The sequence below is a fragment of the Phocoena sinus genome, chromosome 13, assembly GCF_008692025.1.
Source record: "Phocoena sinus isolate mPhoSin1 chromosome 13, mPhoSin1.pri, whole genome shotgun sequence".
NCBI lineage: Eukaryota > Metazoa > Chordata > Mammalia > Artiodactyla > Phocoenidae > Phocoena > Phocoena sinus.
In genome coordinates, this window is record NC_045775.1 from 59,971,747 (window position 1) to 59,999,525 (window position 27,779).

The window sequence follows — 27,779 nt, forward strand, 5'->3', positions numbered from 1 at the left end:
TTGTTATTTTAAAAGCAGCAAAGAGTCCACAGAATATGCCACAATTTTTTCAGTGGCAAATTGAATAAGTGATAAATGGCATTCATTGACATACATTCAGGTTTCACCTATTTTTTGTTTGTTTTTGTACCTTTTAATCTCCCTCACCTATTTCACTCCTTCCCATGACCTTCTCTCCTCTGACAATTACCTGTTCATTCTCTGTAACTATGATTCTGTTTTGTTATGTGTGTTCATTTGTTTTGTTTTTTAGATTCCACATATATGTGAAATCGCACAGTGTTTATCTTTCACTGTCTGATTTATTTCAGTTAGCATAATACCCTCTGGGTCCATCCATGATGTCACAAATGTCATGATTACATTCTTTTTTTCTGGCTCAGTAATATTCCTTTATATATATTATGTATAATATATTCCTTGCTACATAATATATAGGAAGGAATATCTAATATATAATTTTATATATATCTAATATATTTCTTTCTATATATTTTTTCTATATATATTTATTTTATATATTCATTATATATAGTAAATATATATATCTATATGTATGTATATTTATATACCTCTCTATCCATTCATCTATTGATGGGCACTTAAGATGCTTCCAAGCTAAACATCCATCAACAGAGGAATGAATGAAGAAGATATGGTACATATATACAATGGAATATTACTCAGCCATAAAAAAGAATGGAATAATGCCATTTGCAGCAACATGGATGGACCTAGAGATTGTCATACTGAGTGAAGTAAGTCAGAGAAAGACAAATATCATATGATATCACTTATATGTGGAATCTAAGAAAAGGGTACAAATGAACTTATCTACGAAACAGAAATAGAGTCACAGATGCAGAAAACAAACTTACAGTTACCAGGGGGTAATGTGGCTTACCCTCTTACAACGGCTTTTGCTGGGTCCCATATCTTTTGGGTCATTGCCTTTTTGTTTTCTAATTTGTCTTCAGGTATTTCTTGATTTCCTCTTTGATTTCTTCAGTGACCCATTGGTTGTTCAGTAGCATATTGTTTAGCCTCCACATGTTTGTACTGTGTTTTTTGCACTTTTTTGTTTCTTGTAGTTGATTTCTAGTCTCATAGTGTTGTGGTTGGAAAAGATGTTTGACATGATTTCAATCTTTTAAACTTTACTGAGACTTATTTTGTGGACTATTATGTGATCTATCCTGGAGAATGTTCCTGGTGTACTTGAAAAGAATGCGTATTCTGCTGTTTTGAATGCAATTTTCTTTATATATCTATTAAGTCAAACCAGTTTACTGTGTTGTTTAAGAACAGTGTTTCTATATTGATTTTCTGTCTGGAGATCTGTCCATTGATGTGATATTGGTGTTTAATTCCCCAATATTTTTGTGTTCCAGTGAATGTCTCCCTTATGTCTTCTAGTATTTTACACCTGTTCCCCCTCCCCACCACTACAAACAATGTTGCAGTAAGCATCCTGGTACATATACCTTTATGACTAATTATTTTATCTCTGTAGATTTCCAAACATGGGATTTATAAATTAAATATTGGGTCGGCCAAAAAGTTCATTCAGTTTTTTTCCATACCATCTTATGGAAAAACGCAAATGAACTTTTTGGCCAACCCAATATTATCTTTTTATGTATCTTAATAAATAATTGTTTTTAAAAGGTTTTAGTCATTCACACCCCCCACCAACAAAGTCAGTACCTGAGATCTATGTCTACTCCACCTCTTTTTCTGCATTAAGATGTTATTATTCTTATTAGTTTCCCCCAATATGATTGATGAAAACTGGTATCTCCTTGTTTGCAGTTACATTCATTTAAACTACTACTGGAGTTGAGAATTTCTTCATCTTGTCTTTTTGACCAATGGCACTTGCTTTCTCTTTTGTGATTTACCTAATTATGTATTTTGTATGTATTTATATTGAGTTGTTTACCTCGTCTTATCCATTTGTAGAGTTCTTTGTATGTTTGTGATATAAACCACCATCCTGTCTGTCATTTTAGTGGCAAATATTCATTGTTTTTTTAAACTTTTATCTCTTGCCATCTGAAAATGTTTATGTTTTATGTAATCAAATATGTTTATCTTTTCTCATATTACCTCTAAATTTCCTATCTTGCCTAGGACAGAATAAATATCATTTACACTATTTAGAATAAGAAAGAAATGAGATGTTTGGAAGTAACAGCATATGCAAATGAATTTCTTAAGGTAGTTCCAATGAAGAAAAAAAACCTGGAGACATAGCAGAATTATTGATTTCAGTGTTGTCATAGACAAAAAAAGCCATACACTTGTTAAATTTTAACTTTTATCAGTAATTAAGTATTTCACTGGGGAAAAGTCCAGTGTGAATACAAAGCTGGACGCCTGTCAACATTTAAGTTTTAATCAATGATATACTGTTGCAATAGGGAAATGTTCAAATCAACTTCGATTTGTACATAGGTGATCTCATGTTTTAAAAGGAGAATGAGAGAATGGGGGTGGGGAGATGAGTAGGGGACCAGTAAAGTCAGGGAAATGAAAGATTACAAAAATTGAGAAGCAGCTGTTAGGCAAGTGAAATCCCTCTGCTTTCGTTAACTGCTGCTTATCAAATTTAGTCTCCAGTCCTTCCACAAAGACTAGAAGATAGGGACTCTATCTTCATTTGTTAGCTGGAACTAACACTAAATTTTTTTGGCAGCCTTGAGTGTTTTCAGATAGGCACTTTAAGGGAAGTTGGGCTCATTCCAAGGATGTGGCTTTGAGCTGTTGTAAACTATGTTAGTCTTTATATGCTAAAGCTGAGGCCCTGTTGAGAAAAGGTCTCAGAAGAACCTGGCTAGAGTTTGGTCAAGGAGAGGATCTTAGTGTCTAGGTTCTTAAGGAGACTGCTTCCTTGAACACTTCTTTGAAGAAATATTTCTTATATTACTTTATTATTACACTTTATATACATGGTAACATTTTCCACCAATGACTTAAAAAAAATCTTTTTGAGTTTTAGTGACACTATTCTTTTGAAAAGTTAAGAGTGCAGAATGAGAAAGCCTTCAATCCACCTCCACTTTGCAAGTCTTTTTTACTGTCTGTTCATCAAGGGTCCTTTCAGCAGAATCTTTCCTAATGTTTTAGAAGCAGAAATGAAAGTTTCCACTTAGGACAGGTGTGTGAATTTCACTGACATGGTAAATTCTAATCAACCAACATATATTTATTGAAGGGCTTTTAGGCTTAATGTACTTAGGTGTTGTGGGCATAATGTAGTCTGGAAAAAGAAAAGTAAAAAACACATAATTTAGTACTTTCTTTGTAACTTGTAGAAAAAGGAGACTTAATCTTCATATTTTTATGTTCTTTCTGTTTTTTTTTAAAAGACTTTATTTCTTTTTTTTCATTGCAGTGCGTGGGCTTCTCATTGCGGTGGCTTCTCTTGTTGTGGAGCTTGGGCTCTAGGTACGTGGGATTCAGTAGTTGTGGCACACAGGCTCAGTAGTTGTGGCTCGCGGGCTTAGCTGCTCTGTGGCATGTGGGATCTTCCTAGACCAGGGCTTGAATCTGTGTTCCCTGCATTGGCAGGCGGATTCTTAACTGCTGTACCACCAGCAAAGTCCCTATTTTTATGTTCTTACATGGAAGTGTTTATTTCTTGTGTGACTTGCATCTTGTTCCATTAACACCTCCATTTCCCCCTTTCTTACTGTGCTCTACTGGCTGTTCCACAAACATGCCAGGCATTTTCCTTGCCTAGAAAGCTCTTTCCCTAGATATTCACCTGGTCCACTCTCTCACTTACTGCAAACTTTTGCTCAAATGCCATCCTGCTCAATGAGGCTTGATCTGACCATCCTATTTAAAATTGCAAGCCATTCCCCTTTCCTCTTTCCCCACCCTACATGATTTACTTGTTTACTCTAATTGTCATCTGTCTCCCTCCACTAGAATGTCTGTGTCATTAGAATCAATATTTTAAAAAATCAATATTTTCTACTGATTTTTCTCAAGTTCCTGGAACACTGCATGCCACTTGGAAGGAACTCAATAAATATTTGTCCAATAAATGAGTCCTTTTTTGTAGTGGATTTTCTGCTTCCTTTCTCCAAGCTTATCCTTTTTTTAAACCATAATTTTATTTATTTATTTATTTGGTTGCCCTGGGTCTTAGTTGTGGCATGCATGTGGGATCTAGTTCCCTGACCAGGGATCAAACCCAGGACCCCTGCATTGGGAGCTTGGAGTCTTATCCACAGGGAAGTCCCTAACCTTTCTTTTTATCCAACTTGTTTTCCTTCCATCCATACTGTTCTTCATGTTCATGTACTAGTTTTTTCTTTTCCTTTTTTTTTTGACTGGGTGGGGCGGTATTTTAATTACAGAAACAGGATCATATAATACCCATCACTCAGTCAGCAGATTTTCTCACCTAACAATACTAGGACAATAGATACTGATGTTACAAATCTTTTTAATGCTTGCATAATGTTCCAGCATATGAGGTAAGTACACTACTTTCATTCATGTTTGTCACTATTTTTCCACTCCCTTCACTTTGGACCACCCCATCCCTGGTCTCCCCCATTTTTCCTTCTACCTAGTACCATTTACCCATTCATCCTGTACCCAACAGTCCCGAACATAGTGATCACTCAGTAAAGTGTGTGTTGCACCCCTGGTCTGTTTCTGGCAGCGATTAGCTGTGTGCATTGTTTGAGCGAGAGCGACTGAAGGGACAGAAGGCGGCATGACTGAAAAAATTAAAAGCTGGAGTGAGCCGCCTCTGGGGCCTTTGGTCTCTCCCTGAAGCAGCGTGGGCTTCGGAGGGGCAGGGCGGGCTTAGGGGACCGAGAGGACCGGGTTGGCAGCTCTTCGAGGGAAGGGTGGCCCTGGGGTGTCAAGGGCGGCCGTGGGGTGTCAAGGGCCTGTGCGGCAGAGCGGGATAGGTTGGGGGTGGACCTGGGCGGGGCTTGGAGGGGCGAGGCCAGCCAGGGGGCGGGGCGGGCAGAGAGCGCAGACTCAAATGCGGGCGGACAGCTGGGCTTTCCAGTCCGACAACAGCGCTTCGAGAGTCATGGAGCGCACCGGTGGGCGGCTCGCTTGCTCGACCGTGGGGCTGTGGCTGGGGTTGTTGCTGCTGTGCAGCTGGGGGTTCCCTGGGAGCGCCGAGCCACGGGCCCCGCCGGAGAATATCGGTAGGCGAGAAGGAGGCGGCGCGCGGCGGGGGCGGTGGGAGCGCGCCCCACGCCGGGCGGCCGCTGCCTGATGCTCCAGGCCGGGCACCCGCGACTCCCGCCGGGCTGCGCAGAACGAGCTCCTTGCGCAAGTGGAGCTCTTCCCGGTTCGCACCTTAGGACTGCTTTACGTGCCCCAGGGACCGCTCTTTCCCGGGCGTGGAGACTTGCCCACTTGAGCAATGGGCCGTGGAGGGGGGCGACCCGGGTTGGCGGGCGGGCGCCAGGCCTCCCTGCAGCCCCTGAGTCGGAGGCCTTGGGCTCCGGGGAGGCTGAGGCCCCTCCCGCGGCCTTCCCTTGCTGCACTTGTTGGGAGATCGGTCTTCTGGCTGGTCCGGGAGCGACGGGCCAATTCCGCTCTGCAGATGAGAGGCGCACGCGGGCACAGCACACCAAGCAGCGCAGATAAGCTGACCGCGCTGGCCGCGTCTGCTTCCAGTGAGGGGCTGGGGCGCCCTTCCCCCGTCCGCTTTGCTGAAGTCGGCCGGCTGGCACAGTCCCCTGGCTTGCACAAGTTCTCTGCCTAGGACGACTACACAGCCGAAACAGTCACTCTTTTAGTTTGAGTCGTTTTGGTTGTTTTCCCCCTGTTTATTATGTTTTTTTTTTTTTATTCCCCTTTAAGCCGTGTCCTTTGGAATCATTAACCTGTTTACATTAACGAGACGGAACAAATCAAGGCAAAAATGGCGGCCACTTTATTTGAAATGCGTCCTGGAAAGGCCCCGCCTCCTCTGTTCCTTTGCATTGGGCACAAAGAAGGGTGTGCGGCGGTCCACTTGGTTCTTCCGCAACGAACTGTGAGAATCTTGGGCCATCTGGCAAAAAAAAAAAAAAAAAAAAGTGTAACTACTACTTTTGTCTGGGGGCAGTGTCTGGCCAGATTCATAATTCTATATTCACTGCAGCTGTCACTTGCCACCCCCTCCCCAGGCTTCCCTAAATTGTTGATAACAGGCTTCAGCAACGTCTGTTGTTGATTTACGGCCTTTCAAAAACAAAGCAAACCTACAAAGCTGGTAAGAGGGAAAAAAACCTGTTCCTTTTTTTCCCCCCATAGCGATTATTGGAGCTGGCATTGGTGGCACTTCAGCAGCCTATTATCTGCGGCAGAAATTTGGGAACGATGTGAAGATTGACGTGTTTGAAAAAGGAGAGGTGGGGGGCCGTCTGGCCACCGTGACTATGCAGGGACAAGAATATGAGTCAGGAGGTTCCGTCATCCATCCTCTAAATCTGCACATGAAGCGTTTTGTCAAGGACCTGGGTATGTAATTTGGTCTTAGAGCCAAGCAGACTTCAATATGCATGGATGTTGTTGTCAGATAGGGAAGTGAAACTTTCCTGCCTTGTTAATCATCTTTTACAGTGAAGCTGGTAAAACTGCTTTCCTCACTTTCCTGCTAGCAATTGGTACTGCCTCAGGAGCTGCTCTGCTGTAATGGGACACTAGTTATCTGTATCTTCAGTTATCTGGAATTACAGCCATGGGGCACAGGGTGGGGATGGTTGCTGCTGTGGGTTCTCAAACCTCTGGGTTCGTGTTAAAGAATCAAAGAATGGTTTGAGTTAGCAGAAACCCTAGCGTGCTCATTTTACAGCTGGGGAAATGAGGCCCAGAGACTTGAGGTGTCTGGCTTAAGGTCACTCACACAGCTGTAGGTGCAAACATGTGCCTAGAACTTGGGACATCGGACTGCTTGCCTACCAGCAGAGGCACTGGACAGTTGTGGGGGAAGCGTGGCCAGCCTCTGCAGGCTATTTCCTCAGGGAATATTGTGTAATTTTGGCCTTCTTCCAGTTATCAGAAATAATCCAGTTATGCAAAATAGGATTTGCACAGGAATGGGGCTGACTTCTTTTCCTTAGCTGCTTGCCACATCTCCGGTGGACGCCTCCTGGGCCTCTTTCCTCCGTGAGGGCGAGTGTATGCCAGGAGACATTTATGCTGCCAAGAGTCATGTCTGACATTTCTGTTTTTAAGTTGAATTCAGCTCATCCTTTGGTTTTTTTTCTTTTGACTTTTTAGTCTTTTTAGACTAACTATAGCCAGTCTCATTTTGATATATCTGCATGATCATCCAACCCATCTTTCAGGGAATCCGCTTTTGCAAAGTGTGGTGTCTAGTGTATCACCCACTGTTCTAAAGATAGAGCTCCTTTAACATGTCTCCTGTGAACTGGGGGAAGCCCGGATTCACTCACTTCAGAACGTCCCCGATAGCTTCAGATTATCTTCTCTCATTTGAGCAGTACAGAAACCACTGACTTAGCTACCTTTCTTTGTTTTTACAGGTCTCTCTGCTGTTCAGAGCCCTAGTGGCCTAGTGGGGGTGTATAACGGAGAGACTCTGGTATATGAGGAGAGCAGCTGGTTTATAATAAACATGATTAAACTAATTTGGCACTATGGATTTCAGTCCCTCCGAATGCACATGTGGGTAGAGGATATATTAGACAAGTTTATGAGGTAATTTCTTCTCTTCCATTTAACCTAAGCCTTATTAGATGATCTGTAGGAATTATAGTTTCTTGGAACAGTTCTCTACCTAACTGCAGCCTGTTTTTAAGATCGTTAGGCAAAATGTTTTGTATACAATACGCAGACCATTTATCCACTTCGAAGCTGAAAGGGTAGTTTATTTTTGCTTCTGAAAACATATTTTGCAAATGCTTATTTAATGTTACCAGACACTTTAAAATGCTCTACAAATATTAACTCCTTGAAGTCTTGTGACAGCTCTCTGAGGTAAGTACTGTTATTAGATTCTTTTCACAGGTGTGAAAGGTGGACGCTTAGAGAGGTTTCAGGTGTGCAAGTCCACCTGCCTAGTAACTGGTGGAGCTGGAGTTCTTACCCAGGCAGTCTGGCTCCAGAGTCCTCTCTCTTAATCTCGGAACTGTTTTAGTGTTGTGTGTAGATGAATGAGCTGATGTGTACAAGAGCTTGTAGAAAGGATCAGAAAACTTAAATGAGCTTTATTTAACTGTGACGTGATGTTTCAGTCAGCCAGCAGCCTGAAATATCAGTTCTGAGACCCAGGAATTTAAATTAGGATATTAAATTCCCACACTGTCTTGTGTAGTGAGAATACAGGTGCCTCTTTTCCTTCTCTATGTTTTTCTGTATTTTCAAAAATTTCTTTGTGTATGAATATGCATTGCTTTGGTAAGTAGGAAAAATAACATAAGATAACCAGTCTACCTTTGAAAGATACAACCTATTTTTTTTTTTAAGGTCATTGGCATGTGCTAATTTTTATGCCGGTTTACAGTTTTAGGTCCTGGAGAAACTCAGCTTGTAAATGCTAATAATGTTTCATTACTGTGCCTGTGCCAACGGAATAAAATAATTGTTAAAAAGGTAAAATTAGGGACTTCTCCTGGTGGTGCAGTGGATGAGAATCCTCCTGCCGACGCAGGGGACCCAGGATCGATCCCTGGTCGGGGAAGATCCCACATGCTGCGGAGCAACTAAGCCTGCGCGCCACAACTGCTGAGTCTGTGCTCTAGAGCCTGCGAGCCACTACTACTGAGCCCATGTGCCCTAGAGCCTGTGCGCTGCAACTACCAAAACCCATGTTCTCTAGGGCCTGCGTGCCACAACTACTGAGCCTGCATGCTGCAACTGCTGAAGCCCACGTGCCTAGAGCCCATGCTCCGCAACAAGAGAAGCCATTGCAAGGAGAAGCCTGCGCACCGCAATAAAGAGTAGCCCCCACTCGCCACAACTAGAGAGAGCCTGCATGCAGCAATGAAGACGCTATGCAGCCAAAAAAAATAAATAAAATTAAATCTGTCAAAAAAAAAAAAAAAGGTAAAATTACATGTCATATGACCAAGTATTGCCCAGCACAAATGTAAGAGGTGAATAGGATAAATGTACTCTAGTTTCTGTAACTTACAGTAGTTAGGGATTTCTTTCTTTCTAAACATCATTCTGAGGTCAATTTCTTGAACTCCTTTCCAGCGAGTACGTTAAGTTCAGCTATAATGCAGGTTGTTTTAAAGTAGTCATTCATTCCTTTGTTCATTCACCAAATATTGAGTACTTATTATGTGCCAGGCAGTATTCTAGGTTCTAAAGATGCAGAACCCAGAGCCTGTCCCTGCCCTCAAAGAATACATATTCTAGTAGAGAGACAAGCAGTTTACTAGGAAAATATATAGAATTTGTATAGAGACAGCCAGTCACTTTTTTTTTTAATTTTTAATTTTTTGGCTATGTTGGGTCTTCGTTGCTGCGTGTGGACTTTCTCTAGTGGCGGTGAGCGGGGGCTACTCTTCCTTGCAGTGCGCGGGTTTCTCATTGTGGTGGCTTCTCTTGTTGCAGAGCACAGGTTCTAGGCACGCGGGCTTCAGTAGTTGCAGCATGCAGGTTCAGTAGTTGTGGCATGCGGGCCCTAGAGCGCAGGCTCAGTAGTTGTGGTGCATGGGTTTAGTTGTTCTGCAGCATGTGGGATCTTCCCGGACCAGGGATTGACCCCTTGTCCCCTGCATTACAGCCAGTCACTTTTTTTTTTTTTTTTTTGTGGTACGCGGGCCTCTCACTGTTGTGGCCTCTCCTGTTGTGGAGCACAGGCTCCGGACGCGCAGGCTCAGCGGCCATGGCTCACGGGCCCAGCCGCTCCGCGGCATGTGGGATCTTCCTGGACCGGGGCATGAACCCATGTCCCCTGCATCGGCAGGTAGACTCTCAACCACTGCGCCACCAGGGAAGCCCTACAGCCAGTCACTTTTTAAAGAAAGGGGGCATATTGCTGCATCCTCAGCAGGAAAATCAAGTTCACATGGCATCAGATACAGCCTTGCCTGTGTGTATCAGTTTTCTTGACATGTAGAGAATTGCCCTTTGAGAAATTAAGAATCACTTTTCAAGTGAATTCAGGGTATTACAGAACTGTGAAAAAGACCCAGTGAGGGGATACATAAATTATACTATTTTTAAAAAGTTTATTTTATTGAAGTATAGTTGATTTACAATGTGTTAATTTCTGCTGTACAGTGAAGTGATTCAGTTATACATATATATACATTCTTTTTCATATTCTTTTCCATTATGGTTTATCACAGGATATTGAATATAGTTCCCTGTAGATTATACTATTTTTGATTTTAGAAAACAATTCCCAAACTTTATGGAATTACTGCCCCCCTCCAGTGTATCTTTGATACTTGATTATAGAGCACTGACCTTTATGTTGTTTAAAAGGCCATCCATCATACATTACTGTTTCTTTCAATAAATCAAGAACATGCAGATCTTATTTTGATAATTTTGTCATACCCTATGAGACAGTTGGAGAAAGGGCAGGTATTGAGCCAGCATGTGCCAGTTGCTAAAGTAGTGAAATTCTGCCGGACTTGTGAAATAGCTACTAGCTGCATGTTTTCTCTTCCCTGGGAGTTTCCTCCACTGCTCCAGCAGGGAGTCTTGACTCAGTTCCAGTGCTGTAGTCAGTCTACTTTCTGTTTAATGTTGTACCAGTTATTAAATATTTGTAATAATCACTCATGTTACAGAAACCAGGATTGGGAGCCACAGAGGTTGCCAAAGAGGAATCTGGAACAGTGAAATCCCCAACATTTCAGTAAAGTAGTAGTTATTAATCCTGGCTGTGCATTATATTCACATGGGATCTCTTTTTTCTTTGGCCATGCTGCGTAGCTTGCAGGATCTTAGTTCCCAACTAGGGATGCAACCTGGCCCCCGTCAGTGGAAGTGTGGAGTCCTAACCACTGGACCACCAGGGAATTCCCAACATGGAGATGTTTTAAAAATAAGAATGATGTGGGACTTCCCTGGTGGCAGAGTGGTTAAGAATCTGCCAATGCAGGGGACACAGGTTCAGTCCCTGGTCCGGGAAGATCCCACATGCTGCGGAGCAACTAAGCCCGTGTGCCACAACCACTGAGCCTGCGCTCTAGAGCCCGCGGGCCACAACTGCTGCGCCCGTGCACCGCAAATGCTGAAGCCCGCAGGCTCTAGGGCCTGTGTGCCGCAACTGCTGAGCCCGTGTGCTGCAACTACTGAAGCCTGCGCGCCTAGAGCCTGTGCTCCACAACAAGAGAAGCCACCACAATGAGAAGCTCGTGCACTGCCATAAAGAGTAGCACCCGCTCGCCACAACTAGAGAAAGCCCTCGCATAGCAATGAAGACTGAACACAGCAAAAAATAAATTAAAAAAAAAAAGAATGCTGTGCTCTACTCCTAGACAATTTTTTTTTTTTTTTTTTTCCTAGACAATTTTTATTTCATTGGTTTGTAGTAGGCATCTGGGCATTGGTGTGTTCACCTCAAGTGAATCTTGCCTATAAGTCTCACTTTTTTGGATATATACGACAGATCCAGTTGGCTCCTTTTTAAAGTGGCTTGTGTGATCATCTGTAGACATTTTGGGGAGATTTGTTGACCAGCTTTGGGGAGGTGCATTGTCATCTTTGTGCTTCTATTTCAGAGTGGGCACAGTGTGAGCAAAAGCCCATGTAACAGTAGTAAGCCATGATACTTGAGAGAGGGTTCAAGCCTGTGGTAGGCAACGCCCCACACCCCTGGGAGTATGCATCTTTCTTTGCTGTTGAAGGTATTTGGGTGGAGATCCTGGTGCCCTTGATATCCACACTTGCCAAGTCAACTTCCAGTTCTGAGCATTTATTTATGCAGTTTTTCTGGTTGGATGCCGTTCTCTATTCCAGAATTCATGTCTTATCTCACCCCTTTCCTAATACTCTAGTCACCATTCATCTCTCTTTTCGAACATCTCTTAAGTATTGTATGGTGCACACCACACACACGCTTGTGTTGTTCTGTAGTATGCATAGTAGCCAGAGTGTCACGGATATTCAGTCACGTATTTGTTGAATTGAATCCTGTGGTCCACAGAATGGCTTCCCGTTGAGATGTCTTGGCTTATAGGCTGGGTTCAAGCTCGTTCTTGTCTCTAGCACTTAGTGCATTTCTGGGGATATGTTAGATCCTTAACACTTCTTGATCTGAGACTGATAGGACTCATAGTGAAAGGCTTTATAAACACGCTTTTTTATTCCTCAAAGGAAAAAAGTTACACCTAACAAGTCATTTTTTATTCTTTTCGTTTTCTCATTTCCCAAATCCAGTCTATCTTGAATCCTATCAGTCTTTAAAATATATTCAGAATTTCACCACTTCTCACCACCATCAGTGCTACCGCTTTGATCCAAACCACCATTATCTCTTGTCTGGTGGCATGTGGGATCTTAGTTCCCCAATGAAGGATCAAACCCGTATCCCCAGCATTGTAAGCACAGAGTGTTAACCGCTAGACCACCAGGGAAGTCCTGTCTGGATTGTTGGGATAGCCTCATGTGGTGGGCTGAATAATGCCTGCCTCCCTCTGCAAGATGTCTACATTCTAATCCCTGGAACCTGTGAATGTGTTACCTTACGTGGTGAAAGGGACTTTGTAGATAAGATTAAGGATCTTGAAAAGGGGAGATAATTCTTAATTATTTAGGTGGGCCCAATGTAATCACAAGAGTTTTTATAAGAGGGAGGCAGGAGAATCAGAATGAGTATTAGATGTGATGATGGAAGAAAGAAGTTGGAGTGATGCATGGAGGGGCCATGAGCCAAGGTGGCTTATAGAAACTGAAAAAGGCAAGAAAATGGTTTCTTCCCTCAGAGCTTCTAGAAGGAACCAGCCTTGCTGACACCTTGACTTTAGCCCAGTGAGATTGACTTTGGATTTCTAACCTGCAGAACCATAAGATAATAAGTTTGTATTGTTTTAAGCCACTGAGTTTGTGATAATTTGTTACTGCAGAAATAGGAAACTAATTCACCTCTTAACTCATCTCCCAGCTTTTGCCCTTGTGCCATCACAATCCGTTTTCAGCATAGCAGCCAAAGTAGTTTTCTAAAAATCTAAGAGTCATCACATTACTCCTCTGCTGAGAAACTTTCAGTGGCTCTTTCATGCAGAGTTACAGCCAAAATCTGTGCCATGGCTTGGAAGACCTGATAGGATGTAGATAATCCCATTCATCATTTTTAAATTTCCTGTTTGTTATGGGCAGAGTTGTGTGTCCTCCCCACCCCCAAACTTATATGGTAAAGTCGTAACCTCCTGTACTTCAGAATGTGACTGTATTTGCAGATAGGGTTGTAATGAAGTAATTAAGTTAAAATGAAACCGTTAGGCTGGGCCCTATCCAATTTGACTGTTGTCCTTGTAAGAAGAGTAGATTAGAACACACAGAAGAGGCACCAGGGATGTGCACAGACAGAGGAAAGACCATGTGAGGACACAGCAAGAAGGTGGCCATCTGCAAGCCAAGGAGACAGGCCTCAGAAGAAACCAAACCTGCCAACACCGTGATCTTGGACTTGGAGCCTCCAAACCTGTTGGAAATAAATTTCTGTTGTTTAAGCCAGCCAGCCTGGGATACTTTGTAACGGCAGCCCTAGTGAACTAATACACAGTTGGTATTCTGCGTACTCGTTCACCCATTGTTGAGAGTGGGATATTGGAGTATCCGGCTATTATTGTTGAACTGTCTGTCTCTCCCTTCAGTTCTGTCAGTGTTGCTTCATGTGTTTTGGAGCTCTGTTAAGTACATATATGTCTATAATTGTTATGTCTTCCTGATGGAGTAACCCTTTTATCATTATAAAATGTCCTCCTTTGTGTCTAGTAACAATTTTTGTCTTAAGTCTATTTTCTCTGATATTAGTGTAGCCACTCCTGCTCTCTTTTCATTACTGTTTGCATGGTATATCTTTTCCCACCTTTTTACTTACAACCTATTTGTGTCTTTGAATCTAAAGTGTATTTCTTGTAGACAAGATAAGTTGGATTATTATTATTTTTTTTTAAGTCCAGTCTGCCAATCTCTGTGTTGTGATTGGAGAGTATAGTCCATTTATTTTTAATTACTGTTGATATTTGCTTTTTATATGTCTTTTTTCTTTTTGGCTGCACCACATGGCATGTGGGATCTTAGTTCCCCACCAGGGATTGAACCTGTGCCCCCTGCATTGGAAGGCGGAGTTTTAACCACTGGACTGCTGGGGAAGTCCCTCTATTTGTCTTATATCATTTTTGTTCCTCTGTTTCTCCATTACTCCTGTCGTTTTTTTTAACCCATTTATCTTTTGATGGATATTTGGGTTGCTTCCACCCCTTGGCTACTGTGAATAATGCTGCAGTAAACGTGGGTGTTCAATTATCTCTTTGATCCTGCTTTCAGTTTTTTTGGATATATACCTAGAAGTGAGATTGCTGTATCTTTTGGTAATTCTACTTTTAATTTTTTGAGGAAACACCATACTGTTTTCCATAGTAGCTGCACCATTTCATGTTCCCTTCAACAATGCACAAGGGTTCTAATTTCTCTACACCCTTGTCAGCACTTGTTATTTTCTGTTTTTTAGATAGTGGCCATCCTAATGGGTGTGAGATGATAATCTCTTTGTGGTTTTGATTTGCATTTCTCTAATGATTAGTGGTGTTGAGCATCTTTGTTTTTTTTTTTTTTTGTAAATTTATTTATTTTTGGCTGTGTTGGGTCTTCATTGCTGCGTGCAGGGGCTACTCTTTGTTGCAGTGTGCAGACTTCTCATTGTGGTTGCGGAGCATGGGCTCTAGGCACGTGGGCTTCAGTAGTTGTGGCAGGCGGGCTCAGTAGTTGTGGCTTGTGGGCTCTAGAGCGCAGGCTCAGTAGTTGTGGTGCATGGGTGCAGTTCCTCCGCGGCATGTGGAATCCTCCCAGACCAGGGCTCAAACCCGTGTCCTTTGCATTGGCAGGCGGATTCCTAACCACTCTGCCACCAGGGAAGTCCCTCTTGAGCATCTTCTATGCTTGTTGGCCATTTGTATGTCTTCTTTGGAGAAATATCTATTTAAATTGTTTGCCCATTTTTTAATTGGATTTTTGTTGTTGTTGCTGAGTTGTAAGAGTTCTTTATATATTCTAGATGTTAAACCCTTATCAGATACATGGTTTGCAAATATTTTCTCCCATTTTGTAGGTTGCCTGTTCACTCTGTTGATTGTTTCTTTCACTGCACAGATGGTTTTAAGTTTGATGTAGTCCCATTTATCTTTTTGCTTTCGTTGCCTGTGCTTTTGTTGCCATATCCAGGTAGTCATTGCCAAATCCAATGTCATGAAGCTTTCTCCCTATGTTTTCTTCCAGGAGTTCTATAGTTTCAGGTCTCATGTTTTTGTCTTTAATCCATTTGGAATTAATTTTTGTATATCATCTAAGGTAAGGGTCCAGTTTCTTTTTTTTGCACGTGGATATCCAGTTTCCCAGCCCCATTTGTTGGAGATACTATTCTTTACCCCATTGTGTAGCCTGGGCACCTTTGATGAACATTTGATGATGTACATAAGAATTTATTTCTGGATTCTCTGTTTTGTTCCAGTGATCTGTATGTCTGTTTTTATGCTGGCACTAAACTGTTTTGATTACAGTAGCTTTGTATTATGCTTTGAAATTAGGAAGTGTGAGACCTCCAGCTTTGTTTTTCTTTCTTCATACTGTTTTGGCTATTTGGGATCTTTTGAAATTCCATGTGAATTTTAGGAATTTTTTCCAGTTCTGCAAAAAAAAAAAAAAATGTCACTGGGATTTTGATAGGGATTGCACTGAATGTGTAGATCACTTTAGGTAATATGGACATTTTAACAATTTCAAGTCTTCCAATCCATGAACACAGGATGTCTTTAATGTCTTTCAGCAGTGTTTTGTAGTTTTCAGTGTACAAGTCTTTTTGTCTCATTGGTTAAGTTTACTCCTAAATATTTTATTCTTTTTGATGCTATTGTAACGGATTGTTTTCTTCATTTCCTTTTCGTATTGTTCATTGTTAGCATAGTGCCTTTAAAAAATATTGAGATATAATTGACATATGACATTGTGTAAGTTTAAGGTGTACAACATGTTGATTTGATACATTTATAATATGTATTACATTATGATTACCACCATAGCTAAACACCTCTGTCATATCACATAATTATTATTTCTTTTATGCGGCAAGAACATTTAAGACCTAGTCTCTTAGAAACTTGGAAGTATATAAAATAGTATTGTTGGCTATCATCATTATGCTGTGCATTAGATCTCCAGAATTTATTCATCCTCTAGGTGCTGCCTTCTTTTGTTTTAGAGAGTGTACCATTTTAATTCTCTTGCTGTTTCTTTCAGAATACATATTTTTGTTATTGTGTTAGTAGTTTCCCTGGGGATTACAGTTACTATCTTAACTTAAAATAATGTTAATTGCTTAAAACAATGTTAATTGAATTAATACCAACTTAACTTCAAAAGTACACAAAAACTTTACTCCAATATAGCTTTGTTACCTCACCATACTATGTGCTATTGTCATACAAATTATGTCTTTATGTTCTATAAGCTTATTAGTTTTATGATTATTGCTTTATGCAGTTTTAAAAAAGTCAGATAAGGGGAAAGAATTTCAAGCATATACAGTGGTCCCTTGGTATGCATGGGGGATTGGGTGCAGGACCACCCCACAGATACCAAAACCTGCAGATGCTCAGATCTCTTACAGTTGGCCCTCTGTATCTGTGAGTTCTGCATTTGTGGAAACGGAGTGCCAACTGTATATTTATTAGAAAAAATTTGTGTATAAGTGGACCCATACAGTTCAAATCTGTGTTGTTTAAGGGTAAACTGTATATCTTTATACTGTCTTTTTTTTTTTTTTGCGGTACGCGGGCCTCCCACTGTTGTGGTCTCTCCCGCTGCGGAGCACAGGCTCCGGATGCGCAGGCTCAGCGGCCGTGGCTCACCGGCCCAGCCGCTCCGCGGCATGTGGGATCCTCCCGGACCGGGGCACAAACCCATGTCCGCTGCATCGGCAGGCGGACTCTCAACCACTGCGCCACCAGGGAAGCCCCTATACTGTCTTTTATATTTACCTATTTAATTACCTTTACCCATTCTTCATGTGGATTTGAGTTTCTGTCTGGTGCTATCTCAGCCGGAAGGGCAACTTTTAGTATTTCTTGTAGGGAAGGTTTGCTAGTGTTAAATTATCTGTTTTTGTTTACCTGGGATTATATTAATTTCTCTTTATTTTTGAAGGATAGATTTGCTGGATATAGAACTCTTGGTTGATAGTCTTCTTTTCCCCCAGCATTTTCAATATGTCATCCCACTGTCTTCTGGACATCATGGCTTCTGAAGAGATGTCAGCTCCTAATCTTACCGAGGATCATTTTTGCTGGATGAGTTGCTTTTCTCTTGCTGCTTTCAAGATTTTCTCTTTATTTATCCACAGTTTAACCATTATGTGTTTAGGTGTAGATTTTTTTGAGTTTATCCTTTTTAGATTTGTTGAGCTCCCTGGATGTATAGATTAATGTCCTCCATCAAATTTGGGAAATTTTTGACCATTATTTCTTCATAAATTTTTTGTCCATTTCTTTTTTCTCCTCTCCTTCTAGGATTCCATTATGTGTATCTTGGTATGCTTTTTGTTATCTCACAGGCTCCGAGGCTCTGATCATTTTCTTAACTCTTGATTCTTTCTGTCCCTGATTGTATAATCTCAGCTGACCTTATCTTTTTTGTGTGTGTGTGTGATACGCGGGCCTCTCACTGTTGTGGCCTCTCCCGTCGCAGAGCACAGGCTCCGGACGTGCAGGCTCAGCGGCCATGACTCATGGGCCCAGCCGCTCCACGGCATGTGGGGTCTTCCCAGACCGTGCGTGGCACGAACCCATGTCCCCTGCATCAGCAGGCGGACCCTCAACCACTGTGCCACCGGGGAAGCCCTCAACTGACCTTACCTTTAAATTCACTGATTCTTCTGCTGTTTCAAATCTGCTGTTGAGCCCCTCTAGGGAATTTTAATTTCAGACTATACTTTCCAACTCCAGAATTTAAAATTTTTTTCTATAATTGCTTTATTAACAGTCTATTTGTTCTAATCAACATTGTTTTCATACTTGTTCTAGTTCTTTAGATATGGATTCCTTTAGTTCTTTGAACATATTTATAATATCTGATTTAAAGTCTTTGTCTATGGGACTTTCCTGGTGGTCCAGTGGTTAAGACTCTGTGCTTCCAATGCAGGGGGCGTGGGTTCGGTCCCTGGTTGGCGCACTAAGATCCCATGTGCCGTGTAGCGAGGCCTACTAGTCTTTGTCTGGTAGGTCCAATGTCTGGGTTTTCTCCGGGAAAGTTTCTGTTGACTCCTTCCTCCCCGCAACCCCACCCCATGTATGGGCCATACTTTCATGTTTCTCTGAGTATCTCGTGATTTTTGTTGAAAACTGGACATTTAAAATAATATTAAATGGCAGCTCTGGAAATCACAATTTCCCTCACCCCAGGTTTGTTGTTGTTGTTGTTTGTTTGTTTAGTGACTTTCTGGGACTGATTCTGTGAAGTCTGTATTCTTTGCCATGTATGGCTACTCAAGTGTGTGTGTTGGGATATGTTTGCAGTGCTCTGGAGGGTGGTTTACAACTCTACTTTAGCCTTTACTTCTGGCTTGCTCAAAGCCTCAAGGTCAGCCAGAGGTGACAGGTTAGGGCCTTCTCAGGTCTTTCCTGGGCATGTGACAGCCTTGTACATGGACATGAGCTTCTAGGTCCCCAGGAATGAATTGGGGTTTTTCATTCCCCAATATTTAAAAAAAAAATCTTTTGTTAAGCCTCTTATTAGCTCCAATTGGTATCACAGCCTCAGGCAGCTGATGTTAAATTGCCACTGATGTTTTTGACAGATGCACTCAGGATGGGCTGTTTATACAGAGCGAGCTCTGAATCAGGTCAAAAAAGACAAGCCCTAATCTAAAAAATACAACAAACTAGTGAAAATAACAAAAAGAAACAGACTCACAGATATAGAGAACAAACTAATGGTTACCAGTGGCAGGGGGGAATACAGGGGTGGGGGCTGGGAGGTACAAACTATTGGGTGTAAGATAGGCTACAGGATGTATTGTGCAACTTGGGGAATATAGCCAATATTGTGTAATAACTGTAAATGGAGTATATCCTTTAAAAATTGTATTTAAAAAAACAAAAGGACAATCCCTGAGGATGGAGCTTTTGAGTGAGTTGCCAGATAGGGCAAAAGTGGCACTTCTCTGGGAATGGGAATTTTGGGATGCTCCAAGCCTATCTTATTCCCTCCTGTGGCTGCCAGCTTGCTGGTTTCACAGGGATTGTAGTTGCAGGGCTGCTGATTTTGAAGGCTACCTTGTTGCTAGCAAGAGGGGAATGGGAATAGGGGAAGTTAAAATACCACAAGGCTCACTTGTTCTTACAGACATTCAACCATTTTTCTTGAATAAATTCTCCTGGGATTTTGTTTATTTCCAGAGTTTTGAAAAAGTTGATGTTGACAATATTTGTCAGTGTTCTCATTGCTTTTATGTAGGGGCAGATTTTTTAAGGTCCTTACTCAATTATTGTAGAAGTGCTTCATCCCACCTTCCCTACTTTTTTCTGTCTGTGCCTCTACCTGTTCTCCTGGATCTCTCTGCTTCAGCTGCAATACCAGGCATGCTGCTGTCCTAAGGCCTTTGCACTGCTCATACCTCTGTCTGAAATATTTCCCCCCACTCCCGTCCCTGCAAGGATTGTATCCTCACCTCCTTCGGGTGTTTGCTGACGGATCACCTTCTCAGTGAGGCTTTCCTTGACTACTTATTTTTTTGTATCATCTTATTTAGAGTTGCAACCCTGTCAGCTCCAAGCATTTCCAATCTATATTTTTTTTTAGTTTTAATTTTTAATTTAATTTATTTTTGGCTGCATCGGGTGTTTGTTTCTGCATGTGGACTTTCTCTAGTTGAGGTGGTGGGGGCGGCTACTCTTCGTTGTGGTGCGTGGGCTTCTCATCGTGGTGGCGTCTCTTGTTGAGGCGCACGGGCTCTAGGCACGTGGGCTTCAGTAGTTGTGGCGCATGGGCTTAGTCGCTCCGTGGCATGTGGGATCTTCCCAGACCAGGGCTCGAACCTGTGTCCCATGCATTGGTAGGTGGATTCTTAACCACTGTGCCACCAGGGAAGCCCTCCAATCTTATTTTTGATTTACTTTTCTCCTTGATAATTATCATCCTCTAAACTGTCATATAATTTGCTTGCATTTCTTTATTTTATTGCCTGTTTCCCCATTTGGAACAAAAGCTCCATTAGAGCAGGGACTTTTTTCTGTGTTGTACTGACTTCTGCATCCTTAGCACCTAGAACAGTGTCTGACTCAAAGTTGATGCTCCATAAATATTTGTTGAATGATTAAATGAATGAATGAGTGAATAAATGGGTAGGGGGTATACAAATGTAGTTTAAAAAGAAAAGAAGTTTGTGTAAGCAATCTGATTAGCAGAAACTACTAGTTACGTCTCACTTTTTAGTAAATAGGCATTCTTTTTTTCTTTAATTTATTTATTTCATTTATTTTTGGCCGTGTTGGGTCTTCGTTGCTGTGTGCGGGCTTTTCTCTAGTTGCGGCGAGTGGGGGCTACTCTTCGTTGCGGTGCGCAGGCTTCTCATTGCGGTGGCTTCTCTTGTTGCGGAGCACAGGCTGTAGGTGCGCAGGCTTCAGTAGTTGTGGCGCAGGGACTTAGTTGCTCCGCGGCATGTGGGATCTTCCCAGATGAGGGCTGGAACCCGTGTCGCCTGCATTGGCAGGCGGATTCTCAACCACTGCACCACCAGGGAAGCCCGTAAATAGGCATTCTAATGCAGGGGTCTCTAACCCCTGGGCCTCGGACCTGTTAGGAACCGGACCAAACAGCAGGAGGTGAGCGGGGACGGGGTTGGGGGGGTGGGGGTGGGCTGGGCAAGCGAGCGAAGCGTCATCCGCCGCTCCCCATCGCTCGCATTACCGCCTGAACCATCACCCCCGCCCCGTCCGTGGAAAAATTGTCTTCCATGGCACTGGTCCCTGGTGCCGAAAAAGTTGGGGACCGCTGTAATGCAACTAGTATTGTAAAGCAGTTACAGTGCTCAGTGTTTATACGGTATATATTGTCTCATGTCACCCTCTATGAGGCCTTTACTTAGGAGGCTTGTTTGAGTGGGGTTGGGGCTCCGGTGGGACAGGGAATAATTTTTTTATAACATCATACTTAAGTTATTTAATTGGCTACTATTTTGTCATGCTGACCATTACAAAAGATTGCTCTTCATTTTATGAGGTATTCAGTGTATTATTTTTCTGAAGAGCTCAGTGTTCTCATCTTACTTTTTCCAACTTCCTAGGGACTACAAGCCAAACAGTATGGGCTGGAAGGAATTATCTTAATTTCTCAGTTTTGGCACAGAGAATTTTTCCACAAAAATATATTCAACATTTTGTATACTACACCGTTAGACAGTAGGTAATGTTGAAATGGATATGACATTATCTCTGCTCTTTAAAAAAATTACAGATTATTTTGAGAGAAGAAATTTGATGTAAAAACTCTTCTATGATCACTGGTAGAGATCTTTCCTTGGCACTTATTTCTTCCTTTGCTTCATACACTTATCTGTGCATATACCTGAGTACCTGTTCCTAACTGTAAGTTCCTTGAGAGAAAGAAACCATGTCTTCCTCATTTTGGTATCACTTGCACCCTGAAAAAATATGTATTGAATTATTGCATGAACTAATTTATGTGAACATTTTTTCAAGTCTCTAAAGTGCAGAGAATGTCAGGTGATAGTTCCTAAAAATTAAATAAGTCGAAGTAGTTTCTAAGTGCTGAGCATGAGTGCTAAGTTTTATGGGACTTTTGGAGGTGATGACATCACTGTGGGCTGGGAAGTTGGGTAAGACTTTGCAAAGGGTTTGGGATTCAGGCTCTGAAGGAAAGTGTAGCTAGTTGTATGATTAGGGATGGGAAGTGTATTCCAGATGGAGGGAAGAGGCAGTGCAGTGTTTGGGAGCAATACTCAGAGCATATTTGAGAGCAGTGAATGAATGGGTCAGCTGTATTCAAGTGGAAGATTGTGTGTGTGTGTGTGTGTGTGTGTGTGTGTGTGTGTATGTATGTGGTTGAAGGCAGAGGGGGATAGTGGTTCTTGAGCCTTCTACTTGCCATGTGACTTTTAGACAAGTTTTTTAACTTCTACTTTGCTTCTTTATCTGCAATTGAGCAAAGGAGTTAGTTAGACTTGATGATTTTTTTTTTAATGTCAGAACTTTAGTAAGTAACAGTAATACGCAAGATGTTTTTTGAGTAAATGGATGGATGACAAAATAAGGGTATTTTAGGACATCTGGGAGATTCATAAATGTTTCAAAGAAGAGAAACTAGAGGCAGGTAGATCAGTTATTCATTTTAGTAGTTTGAATATAAATCCTCACTTAAGATCAGGGAGATGAGAATGAAGTAACAGAAGAGATGTTAGAAAGATTGATAAGGTTTCCTTCTTAGGTGGGAGAAGCAGAGAGGAGAAGTGAAATGTTTAAATTTGAAACTAAATGAACTGAGAATGACATGTAGGATGTTGGGAGTAACTTGTTATTTTTGGTTGTGGGAGGAGAGAGGATCAAGTCTAGTGGAAAGGTAAAGTTTAACTTTAGACATGTCTAAGTGTGCTCAAGATAAGATGAATAAGACATACCTACTTCTTGAAAGGTGCTCCCAGTGACCATATTAATGCAGAAGAGTGTATATAAAGGACAGTGGACTTCCCCCAGAGGAGGCGGAGGGAGAGGGAGGCCAAGAACCTCTGGGATACCTGGGACAGATGGTGACTGAGGTGCATCTCACAGGATAGGTAGGGACTCATCAGAAGGACACATGAAAGTCACTTTGAGTCTTAGAATGCTATTTTCCTTTTTTATGTGTACCCTTCCCCCTGTCTTGTTTGGTGTTTAATGGCCATTTCTTTTCTGTTCAAAAGGATCTACCGCTACCAATCTCATGACTATGCCTTCAGTAGCGTAGAAAAGTTACTACATTCCCTAGGAGGGGACGACTACCTTGGATTATTTAACCGATCACTTATTGAAACCTTGCAGAAAGCAGGCTTTTCTGAGAAGTTCCTCGATGAAATTATTACTCCTGTCATGAGGGTCAATTATGGCCAAACCATGAACATCAATGGCTTTGTAGGTAAGTCAGGGCTTGCAATAGTTATGGACATTAGTTTACAGAGTGGTTTACCTGATGCTATGGTGGCTCCTTTAGGCCATGTTTTGGAGAAGACTGCCTTTCTTTGTGAAACCTCAGACACAATAAAAATGTTGGCAAAACTGTGTATATGTAAATGTGCATTTCTATGGGAACAGAGTCTTTAGCTTTTATTAGTTGAATGCTTCTCATCTGGGGGAGATTTTGCTCCCAGAGCCACTTGGCAATGTCTAAAGACATTTGGAGCAGGGCTTAGCTAATTGGGAAGGGAGAGTGTGTAGAGGGCCTCTTACAGAGTCAGAATTAAAAGACATTTTCTTCCTACCGCTGACAGGGGCAGTGTCAATGTCCTGTACTGATCCTGGCCTTTGGGCAGTAAAAGGTGGCAATAAACTTGTTTGCTCACGGCTCCTTCAGGCTTCCAAAAGCAATCTTATATCTGGCTCAGTAATGTCCATAGAGGAGAAAACAAGGACCAAGCAGACAGGTAAACTTGAACTTCTATTTTACTGTTCCTAATTTTCCCTGCAGAAAATAACTGCTCGGGGAGAAAAACCTCTTTCTCCATCTCTCACTCAGTTCCAAATGATGGAACGGAATTTTAGTTTCCCGACCAGGGATCGAACCTGCGCCCCCTGCACTGGACAGCCAGGGAAGTACCAAATGATGGAATTTTAAATTGGAGGTGTTGTATATCATGTAGAAATATTCACAGATGTGCTCAAGTACAGCAGTATGACTCTTTGGATTTAAAAAACAATTTCATCCTCAAAAGTAAAAATTTCATATTTTGTACTTATTGACAAGATTTTATTTCCATTCCAAGTAGAAAATTGGCCTCATTGTAATACAAATGCAAGGGATAATTATCTTAAGGGATAAAACTTGTTTAATTCCTTAGAATTATAGAGAAACTATTAAGAAGGTATAGAATTATTTTTAGAAGGTATAAAATATAGTATGTTAGAAACATTAAAAAAATGTATGCTTCCCTATTTCCTCTAGGAAATCCCACAAAGGTGTATGAAGCGGTCTACCAAACCGGATCTGAGACCCATTCAGCCTTCTATGACATCGTCCTGGTGGCCACTCCGTTGAATCGAAAAATGTCCAATATAACTTTTCTCAACTTTGATCCTCCAATTGAGGAATTCCATCAATACTACGAACCTTTAGTGACAACTTTAATTAAGGGGCAGTTGAATTCAACTGTCTTTACCTCTAGAGCTTTAGATGAGTTTGATCTCAGTACAGTCTTAACCACTGATAATCCAGATTTGTTCATTAACAGCATTGGGTTTGTGTCTTCTGTAGAAGAAAGTAATAATAATCCTCAACCAAAAGCAGACAGGTCACACGTTTGGAAGATCTTTTCAGCAGAACCTCTTACTAAAGAACAAATTTTAAAGCTCTTTGTGTCCTATGATTACGCTGTGAAGCGGTCATGGCTTGCATACCCTCATTATATGCCTCCAGAGAAATGCCCTTCCATCATACTCCACGATCGACTTTATTACCTCAACGGCATGGAGGTTGCAGCAAGTGCCATGGAAATGAGTGCTGTTGCAGGCTACAATGCTGCTCTCCTCGCCTATCACCGCTGGAACGGGCACACACACATGATTGACCAAGAGGACTTATATGAGAAACTTAAAACTGAACTATGAAATACCACTATTTCTTTTTTTTCCGTCCTGGTTCCAAATGGAATCATCACTGCAAAAAAGAACACAGTCTGAGCAGAGACGATTTTGAAACAGATATTTTGCTGTTATCATTGTTTAACAAAAGTAATCCCAGTGAATCATGAGATATATACAAGGTTCTAATTAAGCATGAAGGCATAACTATTGCATCTCCAAAATTTATTTTCTTTAATATCCATCAGCAGTGTTTCCCAAACTTCTCTGATCATAAGAATCATCTGGAGTTTGTTAAACGTACGGATTCTCTAGCTCCTCTGATTTAAGAGGTCTGGGGTGGGGCCCTGAATTTTGAACCAAACCTTAAAGCATTTTAAGCAGAGCACTTGAGGAAGACCTGTCTTTTAGTTTGGGACTAGTTCATTTGTGCTTCGCAGCTGGATGTGATCTTCAGTCAGATACAACTACTATGGGAGCTGGTATCTTATGCCTGGCTTTAGTAATTTATATTTTTCAAAGTACATATGCCCATGCTTGAAGCCTTGACTTTCAGAATGTTCTTTTCATTGCTTCTGTCTCTATTTCATTAGGGGTGAAAATCAGAAGTCTTAGTTTAGTATAAATTTAAGATGTCATACAAAAATCTTAAGTAAAATGAGAAGTGCAGGCTACTGATTTAAGAAACTGGCCTTCTATTATCAAACCCTCACCTGAGGAGCTTTTAAAAATAGTGATGGAGCTCCACAACAGATTCTGATTTAGTTGATTGAGGACAGGACCTCAGCTTTTTGTAGCTTTTGAAAGTTCCTAACGTGCATCCTGGGTTGAGATTCACTGATGGTGGTGGTTTATGTTTCCCAAGGGTTTTTAGTGCCTTACGAGTCCCAAGAAACCCAATCCATTATCAAAGCGGGTCCATGTTGCAAAGAATGATTTCTCTCATTGAGAACTCTAGTAATCTTGATAGTAAGATGCAGTGACAGTCTCACAGCAGAGGCAACTTAGATTACTCCAGAGCAGTTGGCACTAGAGGAGGCTATTCGGTAAGACACCTTGCTTGATCAGATCCAGTGTATGTTCAAACTGTTAAACGCTTCTAAAGGTACTGTAGCATTTTGGTTGAGAAATTGGTTGCTGAAATCTTCTGAGGCCCTGGTTCTGAGCCTCAGCTGTACATTGGAATCACCTGTAGGAGTGCTTCCTGAATGATTCTAATATGTAGCCAAACTTGAGAACCAGTTCTCCATCTGTACAAAGATCATGAGTGACTGTCCTTATAGTCACTGGGAGGACAGGACAAGTAAAAGCTTGTGAATTCTAAAAGTAACTGCAACCAAGTTAACATGTATTGTTTTTTTAAAAAAAAAAAGCCCTCCAGATTATAGCAAAAAAGAGAACACTGATTCTTAAAACAATTTCTTCTCTATTACAATTGTGAATAATATGCTGATAAAACTGCCAAGATATATTTGATGTAGAGGCAGGAATTAAATTTATAGTTTGTCAAAGGGTCAGCTTTTTACTATTTTTATTCTTAATAAGTATGTTGAGACATTCAGTTTTTCCTTTTGTGGTTTTAATGAAGAGAGTTATGTAGAGAGTGTAATACTATTATGTATATGCTAAAAGTGGGTGAATACTAGTGAGGTAATTTAATTTCTATCACTTATAGACTTGTTTTGCGATAGGACATATTTGTGCTTCGGACAACAATTTAAAAGGTTGCTGTTATATCAAACCCAACTCTGTTTTCCAACAAGGCATCTGAAGTTGTTTCCTCAAAGAGCAAAACAGGTTATCCGTATGTCAAGCATATTAGTATTAATGCAATTACAGCATTAAAAAAACTTTTTTTTTTAAATTGGAAGAAAACCCTATCAGGGCCTATTATTCCAGGAGGCCGCTCAAATCATCTTTTTACAGAAGAGACTGGTAAAAATTATGCAGGGGCTGAATGAAGGCCAAGTTCTGCTCCAGTGGTTCTCCAACTTGAGCGTGCATCGGGATCACCTGGAAGCCTTGTTAAAACATTGCTGGGCCTCACCCCAGAATTTGTTTCAGTAGGTTTGGCGTGGTATACAAAAGACTGCATTTCTGTTATGTTCCTAGGTGATGCTACTGGTCTAGGAACCACACTTAGAAAACCAGTTCAACAATTCAGCTCTACGTGGCTGCAAAAAACACAAGCTTGTTGACATTAGTGAAGCATTAAAAAGAGAATGGAAAAATAAAAATGTACTGGCCTTCGTTAGTTTGATCCCTCTCGCTATTCTTTTGCTGTAAACATTTCCCATAAATAGGAAATACCACTTTACATACACATAAGCCACCCGTTTTATTATACTTTACAAGTACCTCACATACTCAGTGTACACCCCACTCTCCAGTTTTAAAGCAATTCATGATTTGTAGGCTTTTTACCAGATCACAAAAATAAGCATTTGCTTGACAGGTTTCTTAAAGTTAGGTTTATGATACAACCATCTGTAAAATATCTCTCATTTGAGTTTGTGAACCATAAAATTTATGAACTAGGTGAATATATCGTGGGCAGTGTTACCACTATCTTCTCCACAAAGAACCACAGTGCACTGGAATGTTTTTCTCTGGAATTGTATTTCTACTCTTGTATTCAAAAAAATTTCCCACGTATGTTCAAAATAAAACCATGATATCATGACTTCCTGTGTTTTACTTCTGCTGTACTATATGGTTGACCCTTCAACAATGTGGGGGGTAGGGACGCCGACCCCCAAGCAGCCAAAGATCTGCGTGTAACTTAACAGTCAGCCCTCTGCACATGTGGTTCCTCCATCC

The 27,779-nt window shown here is 41.4% G+C and overlaps 1 protein-coding gene across 2 annotated transcripts; it reads left to right on the forward strand.

Annotated features, from left to right (window-relative positions):
* The first annotated feature begins 4,991 nt into the window (after window positions 1-4,991).
* On the forward strand, window positions 4,992-27,642 carry PCYOX1 (prenylcysteine oxidase 1). Of its 2 annotated transcripts, none has more exons than XM_032652745.1 (6): window positions 4,992-5,183; window positions 6,283-6,489; window positions 7,518-7,692; window positions 23,090-23,301; window positions 23,654-23,806; window positions 24,325-27,642. In XM_032652745.1, exons 1-6 carry the CDS (start codon window positions 5,012-5,014, stop codon window positions 24,984-24,986), a joined length of 1,581 nt encoding a protein of 526 aa, XP_032508636.1. In that variant the 5' UTR covers window positions 4,992-5,011; the 3' UTR covers window positions 24,987-27,642. The 2 variants fall into 2 exon arrangements, with proteins under 2 accessions (XP_032508636.1, XP_032508637.1); XM_032652746.1 differs by having other exon boundaries at window positions 4,995-5,075.
* Window positions 27,643-27,779: the final 137 nt, after the last annotated feature.